This window comes from Budorcas taxicolor, chromosome 17, assembly GCF_023091745.1.
Source record: "Budorcas taxicolor isolate Tak-1 chromosome 17, Takin1.1, whole genome shotgun sequence".
Taxonomy (NCBI): Eukaryota; Metazoa; Chordata; class Mammalia; order Artiodactyla; family Bovidae; genus Budorcas; species Budorcas taxicolor.
Window position 1 is genome coordinate 69,483,604 of NC_068926.1, and position 23,690 is coordinate 69,507,293.

A 23,690-nucleotide genomic window follows, 5' to 3' on the forward strand; every position below is an offset into this window, starting at 1 on the left:
GCTTGAGTCACAGCGGCTGGAGAGTTTTTCTGTTGCTTTTCTGGCTGCCACGGTCCCAGCAGTTCCGAAGATGCAGACCCACTGTGACAGAAGGGCTGGGACCAGCTCTGTAGGATCCCCATCCTTGGGGACCTTGAAGGGGGTCTGGCCAGGGAAGGCTGGGAGCTCACTGCAGACCCAGAGGCCGCAGAGGAGGGTGTGGGAACCGCGAGGCTTTAGAATTTCTCTATCTTCTCCAGGGAGGTTTGGTCCGGGAGTAGCACCTCCACGGTGTAGCTGATGTGCTTGGGGTGGATCACGCTGTAGGTGTTCTCAAACCTCAGGACGTCTACATTGGCGGGACAGACATTCAGAGAGGACGCCCACCTGGGACCTCACCCTCCTGTCCAGGTACTAGACATGGGTGCCACTGCCACACCTGAGAGCCTGGAGCCAGGGCCCCCTACCTGGTGGGACCTGATGCACGGCAATGCACCTGCCCCCTACCCCCAGGTCCAGGAGGAGCCATTCCCTGCCAACACTCACAGACGCCGGCTTCCGTGCAGGTGAGGCTCCCGTCCTCGGGCACCATGTGGGCATTGTAGCGCTGGCTGGCCAGCACCTCCGTCATCTCCCCAGCCCGCTGCCGCTCCCCCATCTTGGTCTTCAGGAAAACCCCGAAGCCGATGTCCCCTCCATCCGACGCGAACTGCCACCTGCAGGGGACAGGGCCCCACTGACCGCCACCTGCCTGGGCTCCGGGCCCCTCCCGACTGCGCCCAGGTGCGTGTGTCGGGGGGCGGGGTGCCATGCCCACCTGAGCACACAGCCCGGGAACAGGATCTCGTTGTCCACGTGCAGGGAGGAGCCTCGGCCCACGGTCGCCTGGTGGTCATACTGCACCCTCACGTGGTTGCGCAGGTAGTAATGCTGGGGCACGTCGCCCCCGTAGTTGATCTGTGGGCGAGGGTGGTGAGCGGGCACCGCACCACGGCCATCTCCCCTCCCTCCCTGTCCTCTGGGCACCGGACCTTAGTCAGGCACTTGGGGTTGCCGTCGGGGTCAGTCATGGTCCCCCCGAACTCCACGGGCAGCTGGTCAGGGCTGATGAACTTAGGCAACTCTTGCTTCCAGTTGCCTGTGGGGACAAAAGTGGGGCTCTGTGGGGGGGTCAGGGGCTCAGCAGAGGGCAGTGGGGCCAAGCCCAGGGCCGTCCTGTGCCGTACGACAGCCTCCCCCTACCTCCCACATGCTCTCAGTGCCTCCAGAACAGAAGCCAAGATCTAGGCCCAAAGTGTCCGTGTGAGCAGTTCCTGCCCCTTCAGCCCTGGTACCCCCCACTATCCATCCAGGTGTTGGCCCATGAGGCATCTTTTTTTTTTTTTGGCCACGCCACGTAGTTTGTGGGATCTTAGTTCCCTGACCAGGGATCAAACCCCAGGACCTCGGCAATAAAAGTGCCGAGTCTAACCACTGGACCACCATCTTTGCAGGGACTCAGATCAGTGTCTCCTGGAGCGTGAGGCTGAGCACAGGCTGGCTCTACCCTGGGCTTGCCTTTCCCTCGGAGACTGAACTCAGCCTTCCAGTCAGTCCCTGCCCTCAGCTCCTGCAGCTCCAGCACTCTCAGAACTGGGGGGCAAAGTGGATCAGCCCTCCTCCCCCAGCGCTGCTCTGAGAAGCCAAGGTTGGTCCACGAAGGAACGAGAGCATTATGGGAGCAAAGTCGGAGGGAGCAGAGGTGAACACCCAACATACCCTGGGGTGTGGACACAGAAGCAAAAGGGACTCCCCCATGCATTCTCCTTTAAGGGAAAAGAACTCTTTATTTCTAGGCTATTATTTCATGGAAAAAAAATTAAGGATGTGTACAATGATTCATCTATAAGCATCTTCACGCCTCACTCTTCCCTAATGGTAAAAAAAAAAAAAAATTACAAACAACCTAACTTTTGGACTTTACCAAAATAGAATAAAGTTTATCACACGGTATGTGAAAAAGGTAGGTTGTAAAACAGTGTAACATGGTATGAACCCATTTTTTAAAATGAGTTTCTTTGAAAAGATAGTACATGTTAATAATAGTTCCTTGAGTGACAGGATTTACTCTTTCTTCCTTATGTATTTCTATATTTTTCTAAATTTCCAAATTTTATCAGTTATGTAATTTGGAAAACCTGCATCTTATTCTCCCCGTTTTATGGGGGGAAACTGAGGAATCTGAGACCCAGACAGAGCCGGTAACTCAGCCCACTTGCAGCTCACATGTGGTGCTAGTTGTAAAGAATCCGCCTGCCAATGCAGGAGATGGGGGTTCAATCCCTGGGTCCAGAAGATCCCCTGGAGAAAGAAATGGCACCCCACTCCCGTCTTCTTGCCTGGGGAATCCCATGGACAGAGGAGCCTGACAGGTTATAGAGCAGGTCGCAAAGAGTCGGACGTGGCTGAGCGGCTGAGCACACGTGTAATTTGAAACACCTGCCTCTTATTCTCCCCATTTTTACAGGGAAGCCTGAGGAACCGGAGACCCAGACAGAGCCGGTGACTCAGCCCACTTGCAGCTCATAACAGACAAAGTCACCGTCAAATTCACATCCCTCAATCCAGAATTGGGGGCCCTCACATAGGCTGCCTCTGGGGGTCTCTCAGAGCCCTCCTGGCCCCTCAGCCCTCTGGCAGGTGGACACATTGGCCTCAACAGTTGCTGCCTTAAGGGAGTGGGTCCCACAGAGCAGCTGTGTCCCCGAGCCTGGTGCCCTCGTTCGGGAACCCTCAGGTCTGCGGAGGGGCCGCCCTCAGCTCAGGCTTTCAGCTGCAAAGGAGCTGCCCACTCACCTCCGAGGATCACCACCTTCCTGCGTGTCTCCTCAGTGATGTACGGCTTGATCAGGTTGAAGGCCACCGGGAAGAGCTTGGGGGCTGAGACAGGCACCGTTTCAGGGTTTCCTGGGGTCTCCTTTCCCTGCCTGTTGCCTCCATGTCCCCTGCATCGCCCCCCACCCCACTTATGCATATACGGAACTGGTTCACTCACCTTTCACAACAATTAAATTCTTCAAAACCTCAGGGTAGTTTGCCTCAAGTGCCGAGAAAAACTGTAGGGTCAAACTCAGGTCAACGCACAAGACGCAGGTGCCTAAATGCCGCCCCCCTAGGGCCCCAAGGCCTCTCCAGACGCCCCCAAACCCCCCAGACAAGAGGAGCTCCCGCTGTCCAGTCTGTTGGGTCCCCGTCACAGACACGCCCCCGAAGCCACTAGCGCAAATTCTTGACAGATTTCCAGGGGATGACCCCACCTCCTGCAGACCAAAAAAATCCCCCTCAGTCAGGTGTCTGGAAGGTTCCCCTCTATGTGGCTTTGGGAACAAAACGCTTCCAGCATACTGCCGCTGCTGCTGCTAAGTCGCTTCAGTTGTGTCCGACTCTGTGCGACCCCATGGGATTTTCCAGGCAAGAGTACTGGAGTGGGGTGCCATTGTCTTCTCCGGCTTCCAGCATAAGGAACATTCAAAGTTGCAAGGCATGGCTTTTTTTTTTTTAATTGGAGTGTAATTTACATACCGTAAATTTCACCCTTTCACGGTGTAGAGCTCAGCGGCTTCAGTGTATGCACCAAGCTGCACAACCGTCAGCACTGTCTGGTTGCAGAATATTCTCACCACGCCGGAAGAAACCCCGTACCATTAGCAGTCACCCCTTCCCCACTCCCTGCAGCCCTGGCTGACTACCAGTGTGCTTTCTGTCTCTGATGGATTTACCTAATCTGGATATTTCATATCAAGGGAATATATGTGGCCTTTTGAGTCTGGTGTTCTCAATTTAGTACGTTTTCATAGTGGTTCTTTTTTTTTTTTTCCACACCTCGTCGCACAGCTTATGGGATTAGTTTCCCAACCAGGGATTGAACTTGTGCTCCTTGTACTGGAAGCGTGGAATCTTAACCCCTGGACTGCCGGGAAGTCGCTCGTGGTGGTTCTTGAAATGTTAAAATTTTTAGGTTCGCTGCTATCCTGGATTGAGCAGAAAGAAAAGGCAGGCTGGCTGCCCCGGGGGAGGCAGATCTTATCAGGGTCTCCCTTCCTTCCTCAGGACCCCCGAAGATGACTTGCTCCCAGCCCCCTCCCAGTTAAGAGAGGGGTGAGCGGGGAGGGAGTATAAGAGGGGAAGGGACACCCACGGGGACCCTGACTGGCCTGGGGACCAAGCCCTGTTGCTGCAAACTCCCGGACGTGCGGTGGTGATATTAGGGTGATGGCTGTGGCTTGGCACAGCCGTAAGACACTTTGGGTTTGAAAGGATCCCTGTAGGGTCTTCCCTGGTGATCCAGTGGGTCAAGAATCCACCTTCCACTGGAGAGAGCGTGGGTTGGATCCCTGGTCAGGGAACTAAGATCCCGCAAGCCTCAACTAGAGAGAAGTCTGTGCGCCACAGGGAAGATCTGCAGCCAAAATCAGTAAATACGTAAATATTTAAAAAGAAAGAAAAGGAGCCACAAACCTGTGGGTGGAGTTGGAGAACCTCCCCACACACAGCCCACACCAGCAAGTGAGGGGACACCTGGCCCCCTGGGTGGGGCGCCCTCACCTCCTGGACAAGCTCCACTCCTGGCTTCCACAGATGCCTCAGGCTCAGCCCCTCGAAATCAAAAACAGTCGAGATTTTCTCCACTTTCTTCCCCAACTGCAAGGGAATGCTGAGAGGTGAGACCCCAGGAGGGCCTGTGCCCCCCACAGCCCACAGGAGGTAGGGCTGGGTCCGGCTTATCCTGGTTCCACCTGGCGTGGAGGTTTCATGCCAGGAAGCCAGGTGCAGGGAGACAGGGCCGTCCCGACGGGCACCCTCCCCTCCTCTGCCCCTGGGAAGGCAGGTCACCCGAACCGTGTCCACTCGGAGGTGCTGGGAGGAGCCGAGGAGCTCCGGGAGGCAGGTGCCCCGTGCTGGGGGCTGCCTGGGAGGGGGCCGGATTTCAGCGGCCCAGGGGGCTGGGAGGGGCCCTGGGACCCCCACCTCCTGGCTCTGCTGCTCGCAGTCTCGCAGGAGCAGCTCCAGGCTCCAGAAGTTGAATCTGAGCATCTCTTGTTTGGAGACGGAGAGGAGGAGGCCCTTGAGATCCAGGCCTCTGATGATGTGGTACCAGACGGGGCTGCCCTCCCTGTCGTGCCCGCAGAAGCCACTGGGCTCGTACAGCCTGACCACCTGGATGGATGCACGAGAGGGCAGGGCTGGGCGCTGGGAGCGGGTTTGGCGGAGAGCTGGGCGCTGGGGCGGGCAGGGCGCCAGGGGCTCACCTCTGAGGGCTGCCACGAGAGGATGTTGTCCAGATCTTGTTGCTTCCGGAACTTCACATGCTAGAGACACGGGGGGCAGGGGTCGCGCAGCTAAAGACCCCTCCTGAGCCAAAGGGTCTGCGGGGACCCAGGGACGCCAGGCCAGGCCCCGCTGCCCGCAACCACTGAGGGCCTGCCAGGGCATTCCGGGCTCCACGGACCCAGAACTGAGGGTGGGGATGTGAGGGGGATGGAGGAGACGGGGTCTGACACAGATGAGGATGGAAAGACTCCGAAAGGACCATGTGAAGCCTGCATCCATAGCTGCCTCTCCCTGAGTCGTCCCTCCTGGTCCCCGGCTCCAGTCCCCACATGGCTTCCCAGGGAGTCCCACAAGCAGGGTCAGACCAACCCCAACTCCAATCCCAGCTCCCAGTCACCCTTAGTCAAAAGCTTAGACTCCCGAGGTGGCCTGCTGGGTCCCTGGGGATGGGCCTGGGCCACCCGCTCAGCAGCATCTCTCCCCTTTCTCTCTAAGGCACGACCTCCTGGGCGCCTGGGTTACTCCAGCTCCCCCGCACCTCAGGGCCTTTGCACAGCCCTCTGTCTCCAGTCGTCACACGGCTGCCTCCTTTTGGGTGTTCGTGCTGGAGCCAACACATCGCCCTCAGCAAGGAAGGCCTTCCTGCCCTCCCTCGCTTCCTTCTGCCTCACTGTCTTGGTGACAACTTCCACTCTCAGGAACTGACTTGTCTATTTATTTTTCTGGTTTCTTTTCTCTCTCTTTCCACCACTGCACTCTCCCCAGTGCGAGAACCAGCGAGGCTCACTTTTGAGGTGCAATAGATGGTCGTTGCAAGAAAGGAAGGAGGGAAGGAAAGAGGAAAAGAAGGAAGGAAGAAGGATGGAAAGAAGGAAAGGCCGGGAATTCCTGGCAGTCCAGTGGTTCGGACTCTGGGCTTTCGTGGCTGAAGGCCCGCATTTGATCCCTGGCCCACGAGCTAGGATGCCACAGAGGGCAGGAAACGGGGCCGGCAGGTGTTGCCCTCACCTTCCGCAGCATGTCCTCTGATTTCTTCAGGTCAAAGCTCCGAGCTGCAAGGAGGAGATAGGGTGGTGGTTGTGGACTCCTGGGGGCAGTGAGTCCTAGCTTGGGCCCCTCGGTGGGTTACTGGCCTCTGGGTTACTGTCCACTCAGAGGTGCTGGGAGGAGTCCAGAAGCTCAGGGAAGAAGGCTCTGGATGCCTAGTGCTGGGGGCTGCCTTGGAGGGGTCAGGCTGTGGCTACCCAGGGGACTGGGAGGGCTCCCCGGCCCCCTTACCTCTTGCCTCCCTGATGCCCTAGGCTGACGGCAGTGGGTGTGCCCCTGGGTGGGCCTTGCTGGTGGCAGGTAGAGAAAGAAGGCACTACCCAAGAGGAAGCTAGGAAGACAAGGTGCCCAGAGAAACAGCAGGTGGAGTCCCTGCCACACCCAAGGCCACTGCCAGGGCCCTGGGGACCCTGTTGTGCCCAGGGTTCTTTTCCTAATGCTCCAAAGGCATGAAGAGATCAGACCCTCCAAATCTGGTGGAATCACAGAGCTGGGAATTATGTAAATCAAGAGCCTCTTCCACTCTCAAATATCACTGAGGATGCCAATGAAGTTTTATTTATTTAGGTTATATCTGTTGATACTTACTTGATTAGAAATTAAAATTGTACACAGAAGCTGTGTACACAGATAATACATATTTGTGGTTGCTTCCAATGCCTGTGATTTGGGGCAACTTGTGACACAAAAGAGACCTCGTATGCCCTTGACCTTCATCCCATGTTGCCGTCCATGCTCACCTCGGAGCCAGCGGAGCAGGAAGTAATCGTCGGTGCTGGGCAGGACGGCCAGGACATCCTGCACGTTCTCCCGGAACTGAGGGCAGAGCAGGGAGAGACCCGGGTGGGCAGGGCTCCGCAGTGCCCCACGGCCGCAGGGGACAGGCCAGTGCCACAGGCCTGCAGAGCCCGCCTGCCCGCGGGAAACAGGCTGCCTGAGCAGAGGGGGCCCACCTGTGCTGGGGGAGCCGAGGCCTGGGCCAAGTCACAACAGCTCCCTTCCTCCCTTTGGGAAATGGCATAATAATGATGAATCAGTTGCCCAAAGAGAGAATGAGATGTAGATTTTTTTTTTCTTTTCCTTTTTTATTTTGGCTGCACCATGTGGCTCGTGGGATCATAGTTCCCAACCAGGGATTGGACCCAGGCCCTCAGTAGTGAAACTGCAGAGTCTCAACCTCTGGACCTGCCTGGGAATGCCCTGAAATGTGGAATAAATGAGATTAATAGGGCTGACACTTCCCTTACACCAATGGGGGCAGGGTAGGTCCTCTTAAGGGCCCAGCTCTCCTCCCTCAGGGAACCCCCAGGTCAATTCAGGTGGGAGGGTAAGTGACACGGGATCTAGGCTCAGAGAGGTAGAGCAATTTTCCCAGAGTCACACAGCAAGAGGCACATCATGGGTTTGATCAAGGCCCCATCATCCAGGCCTGAATGAGGGGTGACTCCACCCAGCCTGAGAAGACCCTCTGCAGACAGGCCCCAGGAGGTGATGGGGCAGTTTAGCTGGGCCCCAGCCCTCTCCAGGGGATGAGGGCTGCGGGCGCCACTTCTGTGTGAATGTCACTGACTCTGAGACATAACCAGCTCTCGGGACTCATGGACCTGGACCAGGACTCAGCAGTCCCAGTGCCGTCTGGCCTGAGTCATTCTCCTCTTCCTGTGTTTCAGTCTCCTTCGACTCCAAGTAGGAGGGTCAAAGAACTAGCTCTGGGCCCCCCAGCCCCAAATGAGCTGGTAACCTCTGTCCTCAGAAACACAAGGAAGGGATTTCCCTCATGGTCCAGTGGGTAGGACTGCAAGCTCCCAGCGCAGGGGACCTGGGCTTGATCCCTGGTCAAAGAATGAGATCTCAAATGCTGCAACAAAGACCGAGTATGCCACAGCTAAGAACCGATGCAGCCAAATAAACGGAGAATTTTTTTTTTGACACATATTTACAGAAAGAAAGAAAGAAGCACAAGGGAGTGTTTGGCCCTGAGCTAATCACTTGATTCATCCTGAGGCGATACCGCTAGTACACCCGTTCCCCCGCCAAGGGAGGAATCTGAGGCTCACATGACCTGCTCTGCCAAGATCTGGACCTAATTCTGTTTGTTTGTTTTGGCTGAGCCACGGGGCTTGTAGGATCCTCATTCCCGGACTAGGGATCTAACCCGGGCCCTTGGCGGTGAAAGCAACGAGTCCCAACCTCGGGACGGCCAGAGAGGCCCCTGGACCTAATCCTCGACCCCAGTTGTCTTGTAACAGGACTTATTCTCCCAGCCTCGCTGGAATCTGCCCTCTTTCAGATGTAGAATTCTTCGAAGGCAGGATTCAGGGCCTCCCTCCATGCTACTGAGGTGAGCGACTGTGCCTGGAGCCCTCACTTGCCATTTTCAGGCACGAGGGAAAGACCCCAACGAGCTAGAAAGAACGCGTGCCCGCTCCGGAGTCCCCCAGGTCCTATCTAAGGCTGGGACCTGCCACCCCTGCAGCGCTCACCGGTGGGGCCCAATAGGGTGGCCACTAACATCTGATACGCGGCCAGTCTAAATCGAGATCTGCCGTGAGTATGAGATAGAGACAGGATTCTGAAGACTTCGTACCAAAAAAATCTCAGCAACCCTTTTATATTGATTACAGGTTGTTGCAATTGATTACATATCACTGTTGCAACGGTAACAACTTGGCTCTATTGGGTTAAATATATTCTAGGGAATTCCCCGGCAGTCCAGTGGTTGGGACACGGCTTTCACTGCCGAGGCCCAGGGCCAGTTCCTGGTCCAGCAACTAAGATCCTACAATCCGGCCAAAAGTAAATGAGCAAAATATATTATCAAAATTGATCTCACTTGTTTCTTTTCCCTTTTTTAATGTGGCTGCTAGAAACTGTGAAGTGACATAGGTAGCCTGCATTTGCGGTTCGTGTTATGTCTCTACTGGACAGCGCTAGTGCAGACGCTGGCCTCCAAGACCCTCAGAGTTGGGAAGAGACCTGGGGCTACAGAGCTCAGAGGGACCTCCGGGGCCCCTGGGGCATTAGGAGAAACTGAGGCCCGTGTAGGACCTTCCCCTCCCCCACCCCCTGCCACACTCACCTGGGCCAGTGCCCTCTCCTGCGAGGGGCTCAGGTCACCCACTTGCCCACTCATGCTGCCCACAGCGGTGTGGGGTCCGGCTCCCTAGTCCTGCGTGCAGGCCCCACTGTGTGTCTCCCTGCAGGCCCTCCTGTCTTCTGCTGAGCTGGTAGCTACGCCCATGCCTACCCCTGTCCAGAAGCCCCACCCCTTCCTGCCAGGCCTGTCCTCTCTTCCTGGCCGAGGTCATTCCTTGCCAGGTGCCTAGGTCACTGACCCTTGACCTGACCGGCCTGGATTCACATCCTCCTCTGTGAAACAAGGGCAGGGAAGCTTGCCCCACAGCATGTTGAAAGGTGACGCCGCCTGTCGTTACACACACAGGGGCTGCTCTCCACCCTGCCTCCCGGCCCCCACCCCCGGCTCCTGTGTTCCCAGCAGGAGCCTCCTTGAGCCAGGAAGGCCACCACTCACCCCCAACAGAGGCCTGGAACCTCACTGTGTGTCCCAGACTCCAGTGGCCGTCCCATGTGTCTGGAGCAACTGCCCATGACTCATCACAGCCTTGAGGGCACGAGGCTTCAGGGGTGAGGAGAGAACTCCCCAGGCCCAGATCCAGCAGGTGGGTGTGTCACCTGGAGCTGGGTCACACCTGGCCTCCAGTGAGCGGTGACAGGGGCTCCTGGCTAGTCAGCTGCCCCAGCTGCGGACAAGAAGAAAGCCAGAGCCCAAAACCAGGACACGGGGGGCTCGTGTGTGCATGGGACCTGCACACAGTAGGTACTTGTCTGAGACAAGCACTCCCACAGTGTACACAGTAGGTGCTCAATAAGAGCTTGCCAACGAAGTGATGGCAAGGGAAGCTGGAAGGGGCCGCCTCTCCCTTTTCGGTTCTTATGTGGGTCTCTGGTGCCTCAGCTTGCCCCCTGACTGGGCCCCACCCCAAGGTCACGTGAGTTCTCTGCTAATGAAACCACCCCTGCACTCGTGTGCCTTGGCTAAGGTGTTACCCTCGGCTGGGATAAGGGACCAGGTCAGTTAGGACAGGTGTGAAGTAGGCCTTCAAGGGCGAAATAGCTCCCTCTCGTCCCGCTGCCCTATTCTCACTCCCTCTGTTTTTCACCTTCTCCCTCCCTCCTTTCTTCTTTCTTCTCTTCCTTCCCATTTTTCTCTCTATTTTCCTTTTTCTCGACCGTGCAGCCTGCAGGATCTTAAGTCCCCCTAAGATCTGCACCCACGCCCCTGCCATGGAAACATGGAACCCTAACCACTGGACCCTTTCCTCTGTCTTTCAACATTTATTAAGAGCTGACTGTGTGCCAGGCCACCGGAGGCTGACTGTGTCCATAAGACCCAGGCCCTGGCCTGGAGAGGCCTCGCAGACAGGCAGACCCATGGCTCTGACCCTGGGCTAGCCGAGCTGCGATGTGCAGCCTGGAGGCCCCGAACCGGCCTGGGGGCTGTGTTGTCAGAGAAGGGTGCCCAGAGAGAGAAGGCAGAGCGTGTTTTGAAAACATGTAACGGTGTGAGGCCTGCAAAAGGAAGGGGGCTTTACACCATAGGAACAGCATGTGCGAAGCCCCAGAGGCATGTGGCTGCCTGGTTTCTCGTGAAGAGGATGCAGGGACCGTGGTGGGGGAGGGGCGTGGAGCAGAGGACGGCCTCTGGCTACAGGCGGAGGGTGGCTCTTAGGTGCGAGCCTGAGGGAGGGACGAAAGAGGGGCCCAGGTGAGGGGCAGAGTGCTGACCCGGGGGAGTGTGTTACTGTCCCGGGGCTGCCTTAACAAAGTCCCAACAGACTGGGCGGCTTCAAACAACAGGAGTTTATTCTTTCACAGATCTGGAGGCTAGAAGTCTGAAATCGAGGTGCCACGTTCTGAAACTCCGGGAGAATCCTTCATTGCCTCTCAGCTTCCGGAGGTGGCCGTCACCCTTGGCGTTCCTAGGTTGGTAGCTGCATCACGCCAACCTCTGCCCGTCTTCGCGTGGCGCGGTCCCTGGGCGTCCATGTGTGTTCACATGACACTTCCACATCTCATCAGGACACCAACTGTATTGGATTAGGGTCCACACCGAGGACCTCGTCTTTGCTTGATTATATGTACGAAGACCCTGTTTCCAAATGCCAGTCATAGGGAACTGAGAGGTAGGACTTCAGGTATGTCTTTTCAGGGGACACAGTTCAACCCGTAACAGAGGGGAACAAGTAGTCTCACTGAATTTTCCCCGGGGAGCAGCCTTGATCCCTCCCTGGCTTTCACAGGTCCAGCCAACAGAGGCCTGGTCGCCCCCAACTGGCCAGGAACAGAGAACCTGCCAAGAGTAAACTTGGTACCATGGTGCCCTCTGCTGTCCAGGTGTAGCAAGGGCAGTCCGGTTCCTGAAGGCGACCCCTTGCAGGGCCGCTTGGAGACCTCCTACTTTTTCAGCCCTGGAAGAGCCCTCAGTCCTGAGGCTGAGGTGGCCAACTGGAATGGCGCTGAAGGTCTAGGGGCTGCGAGCACCAGCTTGGCAGCTGACTGACCTGGGTTTGCGTCCTGCCTCTATGGTTGGCTGACTGGGTGACCCTGGGCTGGCGGCTCTGCTCCTCTGTGTCTCCATCACCTTCTCAGAGCAGCAAAGGGTATTGAGCATGTTCCCACATGGCACAGTGCTGGGCACAGGGTGGTTGCTCAGTATCTGGCAATTCCTCATTATCAAAATGTTAATTATGTTAATATGTGAGTTAATAACTATACTGATTTCAAAACAAACCAGGCAGATGATAAATGCTAATACTTTATGTTATTAGCATCTACTAACGGCCAGATTTGTTCTCCTTGGATCCCCTAAAGGGCCTAAAAATGCCAATATTCATAATAATAAATAATGAAATAATATATCAGATTATTATTGGCATTTCTAGGCCCTTAGGTTTCCAGGGAAATAGAATTACGGGGTTCCACGAGCCAGAAAGTTATAATATTGCACTAAGTCACATCTCTCTCTGATTAATAAAAGGAGGGAAAATTCTCTAATAAGTGTGGAGTCAGTTGCAGCATTTCCTGCAAATACACCTAGCTATTGTCAGTTTTATTTATTTTCGCTTATATCTCTCCTAATGAGTAAAATAAAGACTCCGAGAGTGTGCTAATCTCTTGCTACAAGGAACACTGTGAGGGTGCAGGCAGTAGCCCCAGGTGGTTGGTGGGGTCAAACCAGTCCCATGCTGACCAGAAGTCCTGGCTGCCCAGGATTGAGGTGTTTCCTGCAGTGTGGGAACTTTCAGGGCTAAAACCAGGTTGACCCCAGGAAACTGAAACAGTTGGTCACCCTCATTCCTTCCTACCCTGCTTGGACCAGAAGCTCACTCCAGGAGCAAGACTGATTCAAGCCCAGGGAGGTTGAGTGATTGATCGGGCTGACTTATTTGGCTTCGAATTCTGACCCTGGCACTATGTAGCTGTGTGACCTTGGGTAGGTCACTTAACCTCTCTGAACTTTGGTCTCTAAAGCTAGGATGCTGTAAATATTTGGATAAGATATATAAGCACTTGGTTTGGAGCCTGGCACAAACAGGTCTCCAAGAGTCTCCTGGCTGCCATTTCTGCCTTCCACATCTGGCGGCTGTCTCCTGGTTAGAGACGTAAGGAAAGGCCTTTGTCCCCTTGGGGTGGCTGAGGGAGGCAGGTGGTTGGAGCTGGCAGATCCCCACCCTGATTGCTCATACTTGACGTGCATGGCTGCTCTCTGGACGTGAGCTCCAGCAGGGCCTGGGCCATCTTGCTGACTGCTGTCTGCTCAGGACCAGCTCAAGGCTGGGGTGCACAACCGACAGCTAATAAATACCATTTTTTTGGATAATTAAACTGAACCCTAGGATGGGAGGGGGAAATCCAGGACTGAGGGAGTTCTGGAGCCCAAGCAGAGGATGAGGCAGCCTGGAGAGGTCAGTGGGGGAGAGGGAGCCGGCAGGGACAGGGTGACAGACACTGGCTGTGGAAAGGGTTTGGGGTCCTGGGGAGATGGTTTAGTACAGGGTCTGATTCATCCTGCAACGTAAATCTCAAGCAATTCCCTTCTGTTCTCAGAATGTGAGTCTCATACGCGTATATGGGATGGCGACTGCGTCTATCTCAAAGGGTTACTGTGAGGACTGATGAGACTGCGCCAGGAACCCTTAGCCTGCATCCAGGGCCTGCTAAGTGCTCCCCACCTCCCTGTCACTCTCATGCACACACACACACACACACATCCACACGATCTTCTAGGTCTTGGGACCTCCCGGGAGTCCTTCAACCACAAAGGGCTTCAGCATGTGACAGACACACACCAAACCCCGCCCCACCCCTGGGCTCTGAACCCCTGGGCTCTGTCCACAGGTACCCACTGTGCTGCCTTGGGCTCCCCCAATCCCCACCAGTCACACCCCCTACACGCAAACACACCAGGGCCGCGCCAGTCAGCACCACTGAGGCTGATTAACAAAAACACATCAAATTCTTTTACTTCTGAAGTCTCCCCTTTAAGGGGAGCCAGAAAATAGAACATTCTTTTGGGGGGAAGGGTAGGGGGATTTAATTTAAAATAACAACAACTCTAATTAGTCAAATACTGATCTCAATTAGGCCCTGTGTGCGGTGGGCCCAGTCCTTGGCTGGTCGCACCCCTGCGAACAGCCCCACCTCACCCCAGGGACTGGGGTGGCACCAGGAGGGGCCGCAGGGGGGTGGCCGGCGGGACCCCCGCCGGGCCCTCCTCGGCGGGGGGGGGCCCGGCGTCACCACCGCAGGAAGTCCCGGATGAACTTCCAGAGCTTGGTGATCCACAGGTTGACGCCCAGGTCCATCAGATACTGGATCTCCGGCGTGAGCATGCGCCGGCACAGCTGCGCATGCCGCTGCCCGATGCTCTTCTTGAGGTTGTAGCCCAGGATGGACTTGGCGCCCAGCGGCTGCCAGGGCTGCATGGCCGAGTCCTGGATGGCCGCCGCGTCCACCGCGCGGCCGCCGTCGATGCAGATACGGCGCATGCGCTCGTTGGCGCGCCGCAGGGCGGCCACCTCGCGGGCCATGCGCTCGCGCCCGAAGGCCTCCACCTTGCGCCAGAAGCTGGCGTTGAAGTGGCGGTAGAGGCGCGCGTCCAGTACGTTCCAGGCCGTGGCGCGCCGGTACAGCTCGCCCGAGAGGCGCGGCACGGCCGAGGCGCGGCGGGCGTTGAGCTTGAAGTACAGCACGTCCTCCAGCTCCCAGCACAGCAGGTCCTTGAGCAGCACGAGCGACTCGTCGAAGTACTCCTGCAGCAGCACCAGGTGGAAGCGGCGCTCCACCTCCAGGATGTGCTCCTGCACCTGCGGGCTGCCGGGGTCCAGGTCGCTGTCGTAGCCCAGGTCGAAGAAGAGCAGGTTGCGGAGGTAGTGGGCGTTGTAGCCGCGGGGGTCGTAGTAGCGGTCGGGGTCCTGCAGGAACTCGGCCAGCTTGTCGCGGCCCGAGAGCTTCCACGTGAAGGGCACCACGGAGCCGAAGTAGTGGAAGGAGGACTCGAAGAGGCGGGCGGGGTCGCGGAGCACGGTGATGAAGGTGGCGTTGGGCGCCACCAGGCCGCGCACCTCGTCGTAGTGGAAGCGCATGTGGTTGCAGATGATGTTGAAGCAGGCCCCGGGCCGGTAGTCCTGCACCAGGCTGCGCGCGAAGAAGGCGGGGTAGTCGAAGTCGTTGCGGCCGTTGGGGAAGGCGAACTTGAGCTCGTGCTTCTGGCCGAAGCGGAACAGGATGTTGAGCAGCGTGCTGCTGGCCGTCTTGTGCGTCTTCATGAACACGATGTCCCGCCGCGGCTGGCAGCCTCCCGCCGAGCCGTTGGCCGGGGTGGGAGCCTCTGGCTCACTCGGGGCGGGGGAGCAGGGTGCCGCGCCCTCGGAGGTCCTGCTGGGGATGGAGGGGTGGCAGAGCCTCAGGATTCGGCCTGCCGGCCCCTCCACCCCGGATCTACAGAGCAGGTGGCTGGGGGTGGGGGCGGTGCCCCGGGGACTCGCCATGGTCGGGGAACCCGGAGACCAGATGGGCCTGTGTTCCAGGCTGCAAGGCTCAGGTCAGTGGTTTCGCCTATCTGGCCTTACTTTCCTTTTCTGTGAAATGGGGACAGTAACCCTCTTTGTGGTGTTGCTGTGAGGACAAGAACAAGTCTCATTCGTGGCCACTGTGATGTACATTTATCATGAATTTGTATTAGGCTGGATCACATGAAACCCTGCATGCAAAAATGGGGATTTCCTCTAGTTCGACTGAATACCTCCAACTAAGGGCACAGGCTTGGGTAGGTGATCAGCCCAGTGGGGAGGCAGGATGACCTCATGGTTACGAGCCAGGCTTGGAGGCAGGCAGACCACAGTTTGAATCCAGGCCTGTGCCAGCCGAGTGCTCTTGGACTGGGCATCCCCACCTCCCGGCCCCACTGGAGCCCACCGTGCAGATGGTGACACCCACTTCGCAGATGAGGACACCGAGGCTCAGGGTTCCACGGTGAGTTCCCCTGCCTTCAGTGGGACTTCTGCCCCACATAGCATGATGCAGGGCACAGGGTGGCCACCCAGGGGGAAGACCCAGTCATCAGAGTGGGCGCCAACCCTCCGCTACCCCCAGCCCGCGGCCGCCCAGCAGGGCCACTCACGTGGAAGCCAGCCCAGTGTACAGCGGGGGGACGGCATAGGAGTACAGCAGTAGCAGGAAGCTGGTGAAGAGTGCCCCCAGCACCAGCCCCTTGGCCATGGATTCCCAGCGCTTCTTCTGCGGCAGCGGCATCTCAGACACCTGCGGGGGGTGGGTGGCGGGTGCAGAACAGGCCACGTGTTAGGAGGCCGGCCCCAGGGAGCCCTCACCACCATCCCCGGCCTGGTTGGCTTGAGAGGCAGCTTTTAACATTGGGACCTGCCTTCGCCAGCTCTGTGCAGCCCCCCCACCTCAGCAGTCCAGATAAGGACAGCATCTGGGCTGCGGATGGACACGGTGGACAAAGCCAACACCAGGAAAGGCTGGGGCGAGTGGCAGGGGAAGGCTCTGCTGCCTGGGTCAGTTTGCATTTGTGAGCTGAGTGGTGGGTGTATGGGTGTTATCTTTTTTTTTTTTTTGTAGACCTTTCTGGGCTTCATAATGAAATTGTCTAAATAAAACAAGGAAAAGAAGACCCTTTTCTAGTGCTCTGTACCCCCAGGCCTGGGCCAGGGGTGTCTACAGAGAGGGCCCTGGGGCCTGAGTCTCTCATCGTTCTGAAGCCTCAGCCAGCCTGCCTGGCCCCCCTGCCACCCTTCCCAGCTGTCCAGTGAGCGGCTGAGCTCCTTGTGTCTCCGCACTGGCTCCCGTTCCCATGGGGTCTGTAGGGGACCAGGTGGAGAAACTGAGGCTCAGGGTGAGGAAGGAGAGGACTCAGATCATACAGGCCTCTGCCCACATCTCTGCCTCTTCTCCAGCTGCTCGCAGGCTGGGTCAGCCAGGTTAAATCTGAATGGCAGGTGAACAACAAATTTTTTCAGTTATCTGTGTGTCCCAAATAATGCCTAGCATATACTTATACTAAAAATTATTCAGTATTTCTCTGAATATCAGATTTAACTAGATGTCCGGTGGCCGGATGAGTGCTCCAGCTCTCAGCAGGGAACCGCTGGACTGTGTCTACAGGGGGCACCTGTGCGCCTTGAGACCAGTCTGTGGCCTCAGGCTGAGCAGCAGGCAGCCCAGGAGCTGGAGCAGTCCATTCACCCTGAAATTCTCCCTCGGTCACAGCCTTTCCAGCAGCAGCCTGGTCTTACTTTTCAGTCCCTGGTGGCTCAAGACAGTAAAGCGTCTGCCTGAAATGCAGGAGACCCGGGTTCCATCCCTGGTTGGAAAGATCTCCTGGAGAAGGAAACGGCAACCCACTCCAGTACCCTTGCCTGGAAAATCCCATGGACGAAGGAGCCTGGTAGGCTACAGTCCACGGGGTCGCAAAGAGTCGGACACGACTGAGCGACTTCACTTCACTTTTCACTTTCCTGGTTTTTCGTTTGGGGGCTAGGTTTTAGGTCTGACCGTGGCGACCCCGTCAGCAGGGGGCTGAGGCCTGAGCTGAAATGGGGGCTGTTCAGGCCGAGCTGTGGGGGTCCAGGACAGAGCTGGGACTCAGGGGATCTTTGCATGGCCCCTTAGCTGCAAAGCCAAGGTCTCAAACTTTCCATTCCGTGCTGCGCTGGGCCCCGGGCGCTGGAGGCCGTGAGAGGTCATCCATGCCGCCCGCAATCACACACACGGCACGTCACCACTGACCCTGGGGCCAGAGACCGGCCAGCCAGCCTGGAGGAGAACCCCTGGGACAGTGACCGGAGGCACCCACAAACCTTTCCCAGAGAAGGGGCATTCCAGGCCTACCTGACCAGTCCCTGAGTCCCCCGCTGATCATCTAGAAAGTGCTCTCACAAGAAAGGACACGAAGAAGCAATTTGCAGAGGAAAAAACTCACCGGAGGGAGCCTGGCTTCCCTGGTGACAGGACATATCTCTGTCCACTCTTAGGCGGGCAAGGTGGACAGGGTCGGGAGGGAAGGAAAGTGTTTCCAGAAGGTTTTCCTTTTGAAGGAAGACTGTAGAAACCCTCCCAGTTCTAACTCTTCTTCAGAAAGACTTGGGGAAAGTCACCCAAGTAAGGGCGTTCACAGCAGTTTGGTCAGAAAAAAAAGAAACCACGTCAGTGTCCATCAGCAGGGAATTCACTGCCCAGACCAAGGCCCATTCCCAGACGGAGGCATCTGCACCCGCTTTAACAGAAAAAAAAAAGAAAAGGTAGAGCTGAATGGACTGGCTCAAAAACACGCCGTGACCTACTAACATGAAAAAGGAAAGTTCTGGGACAGCATGCCACCAAATCCATATAGGTGATGGTAAATACACGCAGACCCAGAAAGAAACCCCTGGAGGGGCGTGTTCTAGGTTGTAATAGTGGTATCTGCATAGCTAGGGAAGGGGTATATGAGCAAATACTCTTCTATATTTTGCATTTCTGTTAGGGTTGGATTTCTTTATTAAAGAGAATATATTACTTCTTAATCAGAAAAAGGCAATAACATGTATTTACTATATTTAAAGGATAGATAAAGCTTGCAAGGTGGGGAAAGTCAGCTTGCAATGGTCTGGTCACAGAGAGGCCTCAGGAGAGGGAGGTGCTGACCCGGAAGCCCCAGGCCCAGGTTTCAGTCACAGGAACCCTTTGGAGCCTCAGTTTCTCATCTGTAAAATGGGGAGGCTGGTAGCGCTAGCTCTGTCCCTGCCCTACCCCACAAAGATGAAGCAGGCAAAGTGACTGGCACATTTACGGCTCAAAGAGAGTGGGAACCTGCTCAAAGTCCTCTTCTTGTCATCCTCGGGATGGGTCCCCCTTGCCAACCAAGCGCAAATCTGCCCCCCACCTCAAGCGCCCCCACCGGCCTCCTGTTCCTTGGGGTCCCACAGGGCAGTCCTGGGCTGGGCCAGAACCTCAGACTCGAGCCCAAGCCCTGAGTGGGGCCCTGGGCCTCGGTTTCTGACTTTAAAATGTAGAGGGGTTCGGATTGCTGCCCTCTAACTTACTCCCCCCAGGGCCCACCCCTGTCTCAGGAGCCCACTCACCAGGGCAGCTTCCAGAACTCAGGGAGGCTGCGGCTGAGGCTCTGGGCGAGGTCAGGCAGCAGGGGGCAGACCAGCCTCCCAGGACCACCAATCAGGCTCTGCCTGGCCCCGCCCAGGCCCGCCCCCTGACCCCCGTCAGGGCTGTCCCTCATTCAGTCCTTCATTTCCCACTCCGGCTTCCTCAAAACCAGCCGGCCCTGCCCTGCCAGGGGCTGGGCCCTGGGCCCTTGCCACGCTCTGGTGTCACTTCTGAGCCCCTCTAGGAGCCAGACCCTGGGACGGGGGCTTCTCCAGAGCATCTTACTGACTCCACCCAGCTATCCTCAGAAACAGACCCCACTGTCACCCCTATTTTGCATACTGGGAAACTGAGGCTCTGGGTCGCAAAGCACGGGGCAGAACTGGGATTCGAGCTGTTGGCTTGCAATGTGCGTCTTCCCGGATGTCCCTGGCTGTTGCTGCCCAGTGTGCCGCAGGCCCAGCCCCAGCCCCAGAGGAAAGGGTGTGTACAGCGGGACCTCACAGAAGGCCGAGGCTTGCAGGCAGCTGACAGTCCCAGGTCTGAGGCCATGAGGTGGTGGTGGTGGCTTAGTCGCTCAGTCGTGTCCAGCTCTTTGCGACCCCATGGAATGTAGCCTGCCAGGCTCCTCTGTCCGTGGCACTTTCCAGGCAGGAATACTGGAGTGGGTTGCCATTTCCTCCTCCAGGGCATTTCACCCCCCAGGGATCGAACCCGTGTCTCCTGGCAGGCAGATTCTTTACCGCTGAACCATCAGGGAAGCCTAAGGCCTTGGGGTACCGAGGACAATCGCAACACAGCCCAAGCCTCCCAGCCTCCACCTTGGAAACTGGTGCCTCCAGAAGGCTGAGGCTCAGAGAGGGCAGAGCCCCCATCAAGTCGCACAGCACAGCAGCAGCAAAGACAGGGCTAGAGCCTGAGTCTCCCTTCTCTGCTATGGTGGGACAGTCCCAGGCACTCAGGGGGACCATCCCCTCCCCACCCCACCCCTCTATTCTTGTCCTCCTGGGTTACCCCAGCCAGATCGCCCTCCACGTGTGCCGACGGCTGGCTCCCGGCCAGACCCAGCAGTCCTCCTGTTCAGCTGGGCCAGCAGACTCCAGAGAAAGAAGAGGAAACGGGGCTCATCCTCCGCAGCGTCCACACAGGGACCCCAAGCCCAGGATAGTGAGCCTTCCAGCCTAGGGCGTCACCACCAGGCAGGCCTCGGTCCCAGGGCATCTGCTCCCCCAGGGGCCGTGCGCAGGGCAGAGGAAGACACACTCACCTGGGGCCAGGTCTGGCTGCCCCTTCCCTCTCCCTGCCTGAGCCACGTCAGCCTGAGCCAGGCTGCCTCTGCGGTCACTGGGAAACGGAACGCTCCAATGACACCCAGGAGTGTGCTGGCTGGCTCCCTCTTGTTCAGCCGTGAATATTCATGAGTTCCCTCCCTGGGGAGAGCAGGTGGTGTCCTATACACTGCGGGTGCTGCCCTAGCCCTCTGCCCCCTGGGTGGTCCCCCCCCTACCCTCTCTGGACCTCAGCAGCTGGGCAGCTCCTCCATCCAAGGGCTCAGCAAGGTCCCCGGCGTCCTTGGCCCAAGGACACAGGCAGCCGCAGAGCCCTGCAGAGAGCCTGGGACTGGCTTAAAGGCCATGGGAGGGACACGAGGGCAGGTGAGCGGGGAAGCTAATTGCTTCTCCAATCACATCTCATGTTAAGTCTCAAAGCTGCCCTCTGAGTCAGGTACAACCGTTAGCCACTCCCCAGGTCAAGATACCCAGGCTCGGAGAGGTGAATTCACCTGTCCAAGGTCACACAATTAGCCATGAGCAGACAGAACCAGAGTCAAAACACGGACTTTCCAAACTCTAGGGCTTAAAGATGCCCAAGGCACGACCTGAGACCAAGGTTGGCCTAAAAGCTGGGAGAGCCCAGAGTGCCAGGACCTCAACCTGGACGGTCCCCTGGAGGCAAAGTACCTGAGCAGGACTAGGAGGACGAGTCTGATGAGACTTCACCTCTCTGAGCTCCAGGTTCTTCATCAAAAAGGTACAGAAATGCTGCCTCTCCTGCCTCCACCCTGGGTGAGGTGGTGCCACAGGACACCCCTGGATCAGCCTCCAGGGATCTGGGCTGATCAGAGATGCGGATCCTTCCCAAAGTCTCTGTAGGAATAGGTGGGTCTAGGAGCCCTCAGGCTCAGCCCAGGCACTGGAATCTCTCATCCTTGCTCAGCGTTGCTCATGGACAGAGGGTGCCCAGAAAAGCCTCCCCCCATATCCCACCAAATCCTTCCTTCAACACTGATGCCCAGAGTCCCCACCATGGCCCATGCATGGGGCTCTAGGGACCCAAGTATTGCCATCAATTGATAATAATCACTACTGTGACAGTCAGTGATGCCACAGCGAGCACTTTCATAAACCGAGCAGCTGCCAGTGCCTCCGAAGGAGCAGCAGGCGTCTGACCCTGTGTGCTCAGCGTTCTTTCCCCCAGAGCCCCGCCCAGCATCCACGGAACACAGGGGAAGCCCAGAGTCCTCCTCTCCCTGGGGGCTGAGCCCAGTCCAGGGCTGGCATCAAACAGCAGACACGGAGGTTTATGAGCGTGGACTCTGGACCAGAGTCTCATCCTGTGCTCGGGACTCGCCATGCATCATGCACCCTCGTAACCCTTGCAGGGAGCCCTCTTTATCCCCCACTGTACGGTAGACGAGAAAGCTGAGGCGCAAGGAGAGGAAGTGACAAGCCCAGAGCCGGGAGGTAGCGGGGGGAGGTAAGATCCTGGTCCCGGTGGGGGTGGAGCGCAAGCTTTAGAGCAAGAAGTGAAAGTGTGAGAGGAGTGGGAATCTAGTAAGAAGAGATATGTAAATATTTTATTTACACACATATGTACCAGTAACAGAGTTTCGGAGAAATTAAAGCACTGCAAGTCTGGGAACTTCCCTGGTGGTCCAGCGGCAAAGAGGTTACACTCCCGGTGCAGAGGTCCCAGTTCAGCCCCTGGTCAGGGAACTAGATCCCTCATGGTGTCACCGAAGACCCCACATGCCACAGTTAAGACCTGATGCAGCCAAGTAAACTTGTTTTTTAACCTGAAATTTTCATATTTCTAAATATTGTTCTTGTCATAGTGGATTGAGGCCAAGCATAAGGGAAAATCTTTGCTTCTGCTCTTAATATTTCTACTTGGAATTTGATCACTTCATTTTCTCTTTGACAACAACACTGCTCTAGTAGCCAATGTATACAGTGCGTTGTATAATTTGATTCAACTAATTTTCATACTGTTCTTTATTGGCCGGCCTTTAGCTGGCGTTCGAGGGCCACAAGCACTTACCATACAAAAACTTCATTTTAGAATGGCGAATGATCACCCAATAAGAGTTTTGTTAGGAAAATTATTTGAAGAATGATAGAAGATGCCTAAGGAACCTTCTGATCCAGTGACGCTCAAAGGAACGGACTATAAAATAAATTGGGAAAGACAGAGGGAAATTTCAGTGTAGTATAACCTAGACTTCCACTTTTTTATTATATATTCATTTATATCCAGAAAAACAAAGACAAAATTCTAAAGATGCAAATGCATGCTAATACTCTAACCCTCTTGTCAACACCAGTTCATTTTGCATGCAATTTTGGTTCCAGAAATGTACATTTTCCTCTCCCATAAAATTAGTCTGGAGGCTGGACATGAAAACAAGTTACTAGTAGCCAGTTTTTCAGTTATGATAAGTGACCCATAACTTAAAACTCACCACAGTAGAGACATAGCAGCTTCCCGTATGCTAGCAGTTTTGTTAAGGCTTCGTCAAATGTGAATGGTACGTGTGCACGTGTTTAGTCACGCAGTTGTGTCCGACTCTGCGACCCTTCAGACTGTAGCCTTCCAGGCTCTTCTGTCCATGGGACTTTTCAGGCAAGAATACTGGAGTAGGTTGCCATTTCCTTCTCCAGCGGATCTTCCCGACCCAACGATCAAACCCACATCTTCTGTTTCTGCTGCATTGCAGGCGGATTCTTCACCCACTGAGCCATGGTATAGGATATCGAAAAACCAATGAGCGCCGATTCAAAGCAGATTCCTCTTTTAATTACAACACGATGACAGGTCAAGAGAGTTTAACATCTGAGACAAGGGGAAGTCAATAAAACAATAGCATCTTGATGTAGTAACTAAGAAATACGACTCCATGGCTTCATGGATATCTCAAGCACTTTGGATCTTTTTATTGCTTTTATCAAAATCTACAATACAGAACACTACTCTGAGTGGTGGTATATTTGATAAGCAGCTAGCATATTAAAAAGCAGATATACTAGATATGCTAGATAAGCAGATATGCTAGACGGCATATTAAAAAGCAGAGACATTACTTTGCCAACAAAGGTCCCTCTAGTCAAGGCTATGGTTTTTCCATTGGTCATGTATGGACGTGAGAGTTGGACTGTGAAGAAAGCTGAGGACCAAAGAATTGATGCTTTGAACTGTGGTGTTGGAGAAGACTTTTGAGTCCCTTGGACTGCAAGGAGATCCAACCAGTCCATCCTAAAGGAGATCAGTCCTGGGTGTTCATTGGAAGGACTGATGCTGAAGCTGAAACTCCAATATTTTGGCCACCTCATTCAAAGGGTTGACTCATTGGAAAAGACCCTGATGCTGGGAGGGATTGGGGGCAGGAGGAG

General features: G+C 55.9%; 2 protein-coding genes across 2 annotated transcripts; both read right to left on the reverse strand.

The window, feature by feature from the left end:
- Window positions 1-215: 215 nt before the first annotated feature.
- LOC128062215 (putative SEC14-like protein 6) lies at window positions 216-9,577 on the reverse strand. The gene is given in 12 exon segments (XM_052654595.1): window positions 216-328; window positions 526-695; window positions 797-936; window positions 1,011-1,117; window positions 2,815-2,898; window positions 3,014-3,074; window positions 4,564-4,659; window positions 4,987-5,175; window positions 5,268-5,327; window positions 6,298-6,341; window positions 7,077-7,152; window positions 9,416-9,577. Coding segments are annotated over 12 exon segments (1,302 nt in total).
- A 4,576-nt stretch (window positions 9,578-14,153) lies between these two features.
- On the reverse strand, window positions 14,154-16,173 carry GAL3ST1 (galactose-3-O-sulfotransferase 1). The gene is made up of 2 exons (XM_052655081.1): window positions 16,040-16,173; window positions 14,154-15,294 (listed from the first exon to the last, which is right to left on the reverse strand). The coding sequence occupies exons 1-2, from the start codon at window positions 16,168-16,170 to the stop codon at window positions 14,154-14,156; spliced, it is 1,272 nt and encodes a 423-aa protein (XP_052511041.1). The 5' UTR covers window positions 16,171-16,173.
- Between the last annotated feature and the right edge of the window lie 7,517 nt (window positions 16,174-23,690).

Excerpts from the sequence above, each read along its gene's own strand:
- GAL3ST1 (XM_052655081.1), bottom strand. The coding sequence starts at position 16,170 with ATGCCGCTGCCGCAGAAGAAGCGCTGGGAATCCATGGCCAAGGGGCTG. Across the intron at positions 15,295-16,039 it reads TACACTGGGCTGGCTTCCAC|GACCTCCGAGGGCGCGGCAC; the intron begins GTGAGTGGCCCT and ends CATCCCCAGCAG.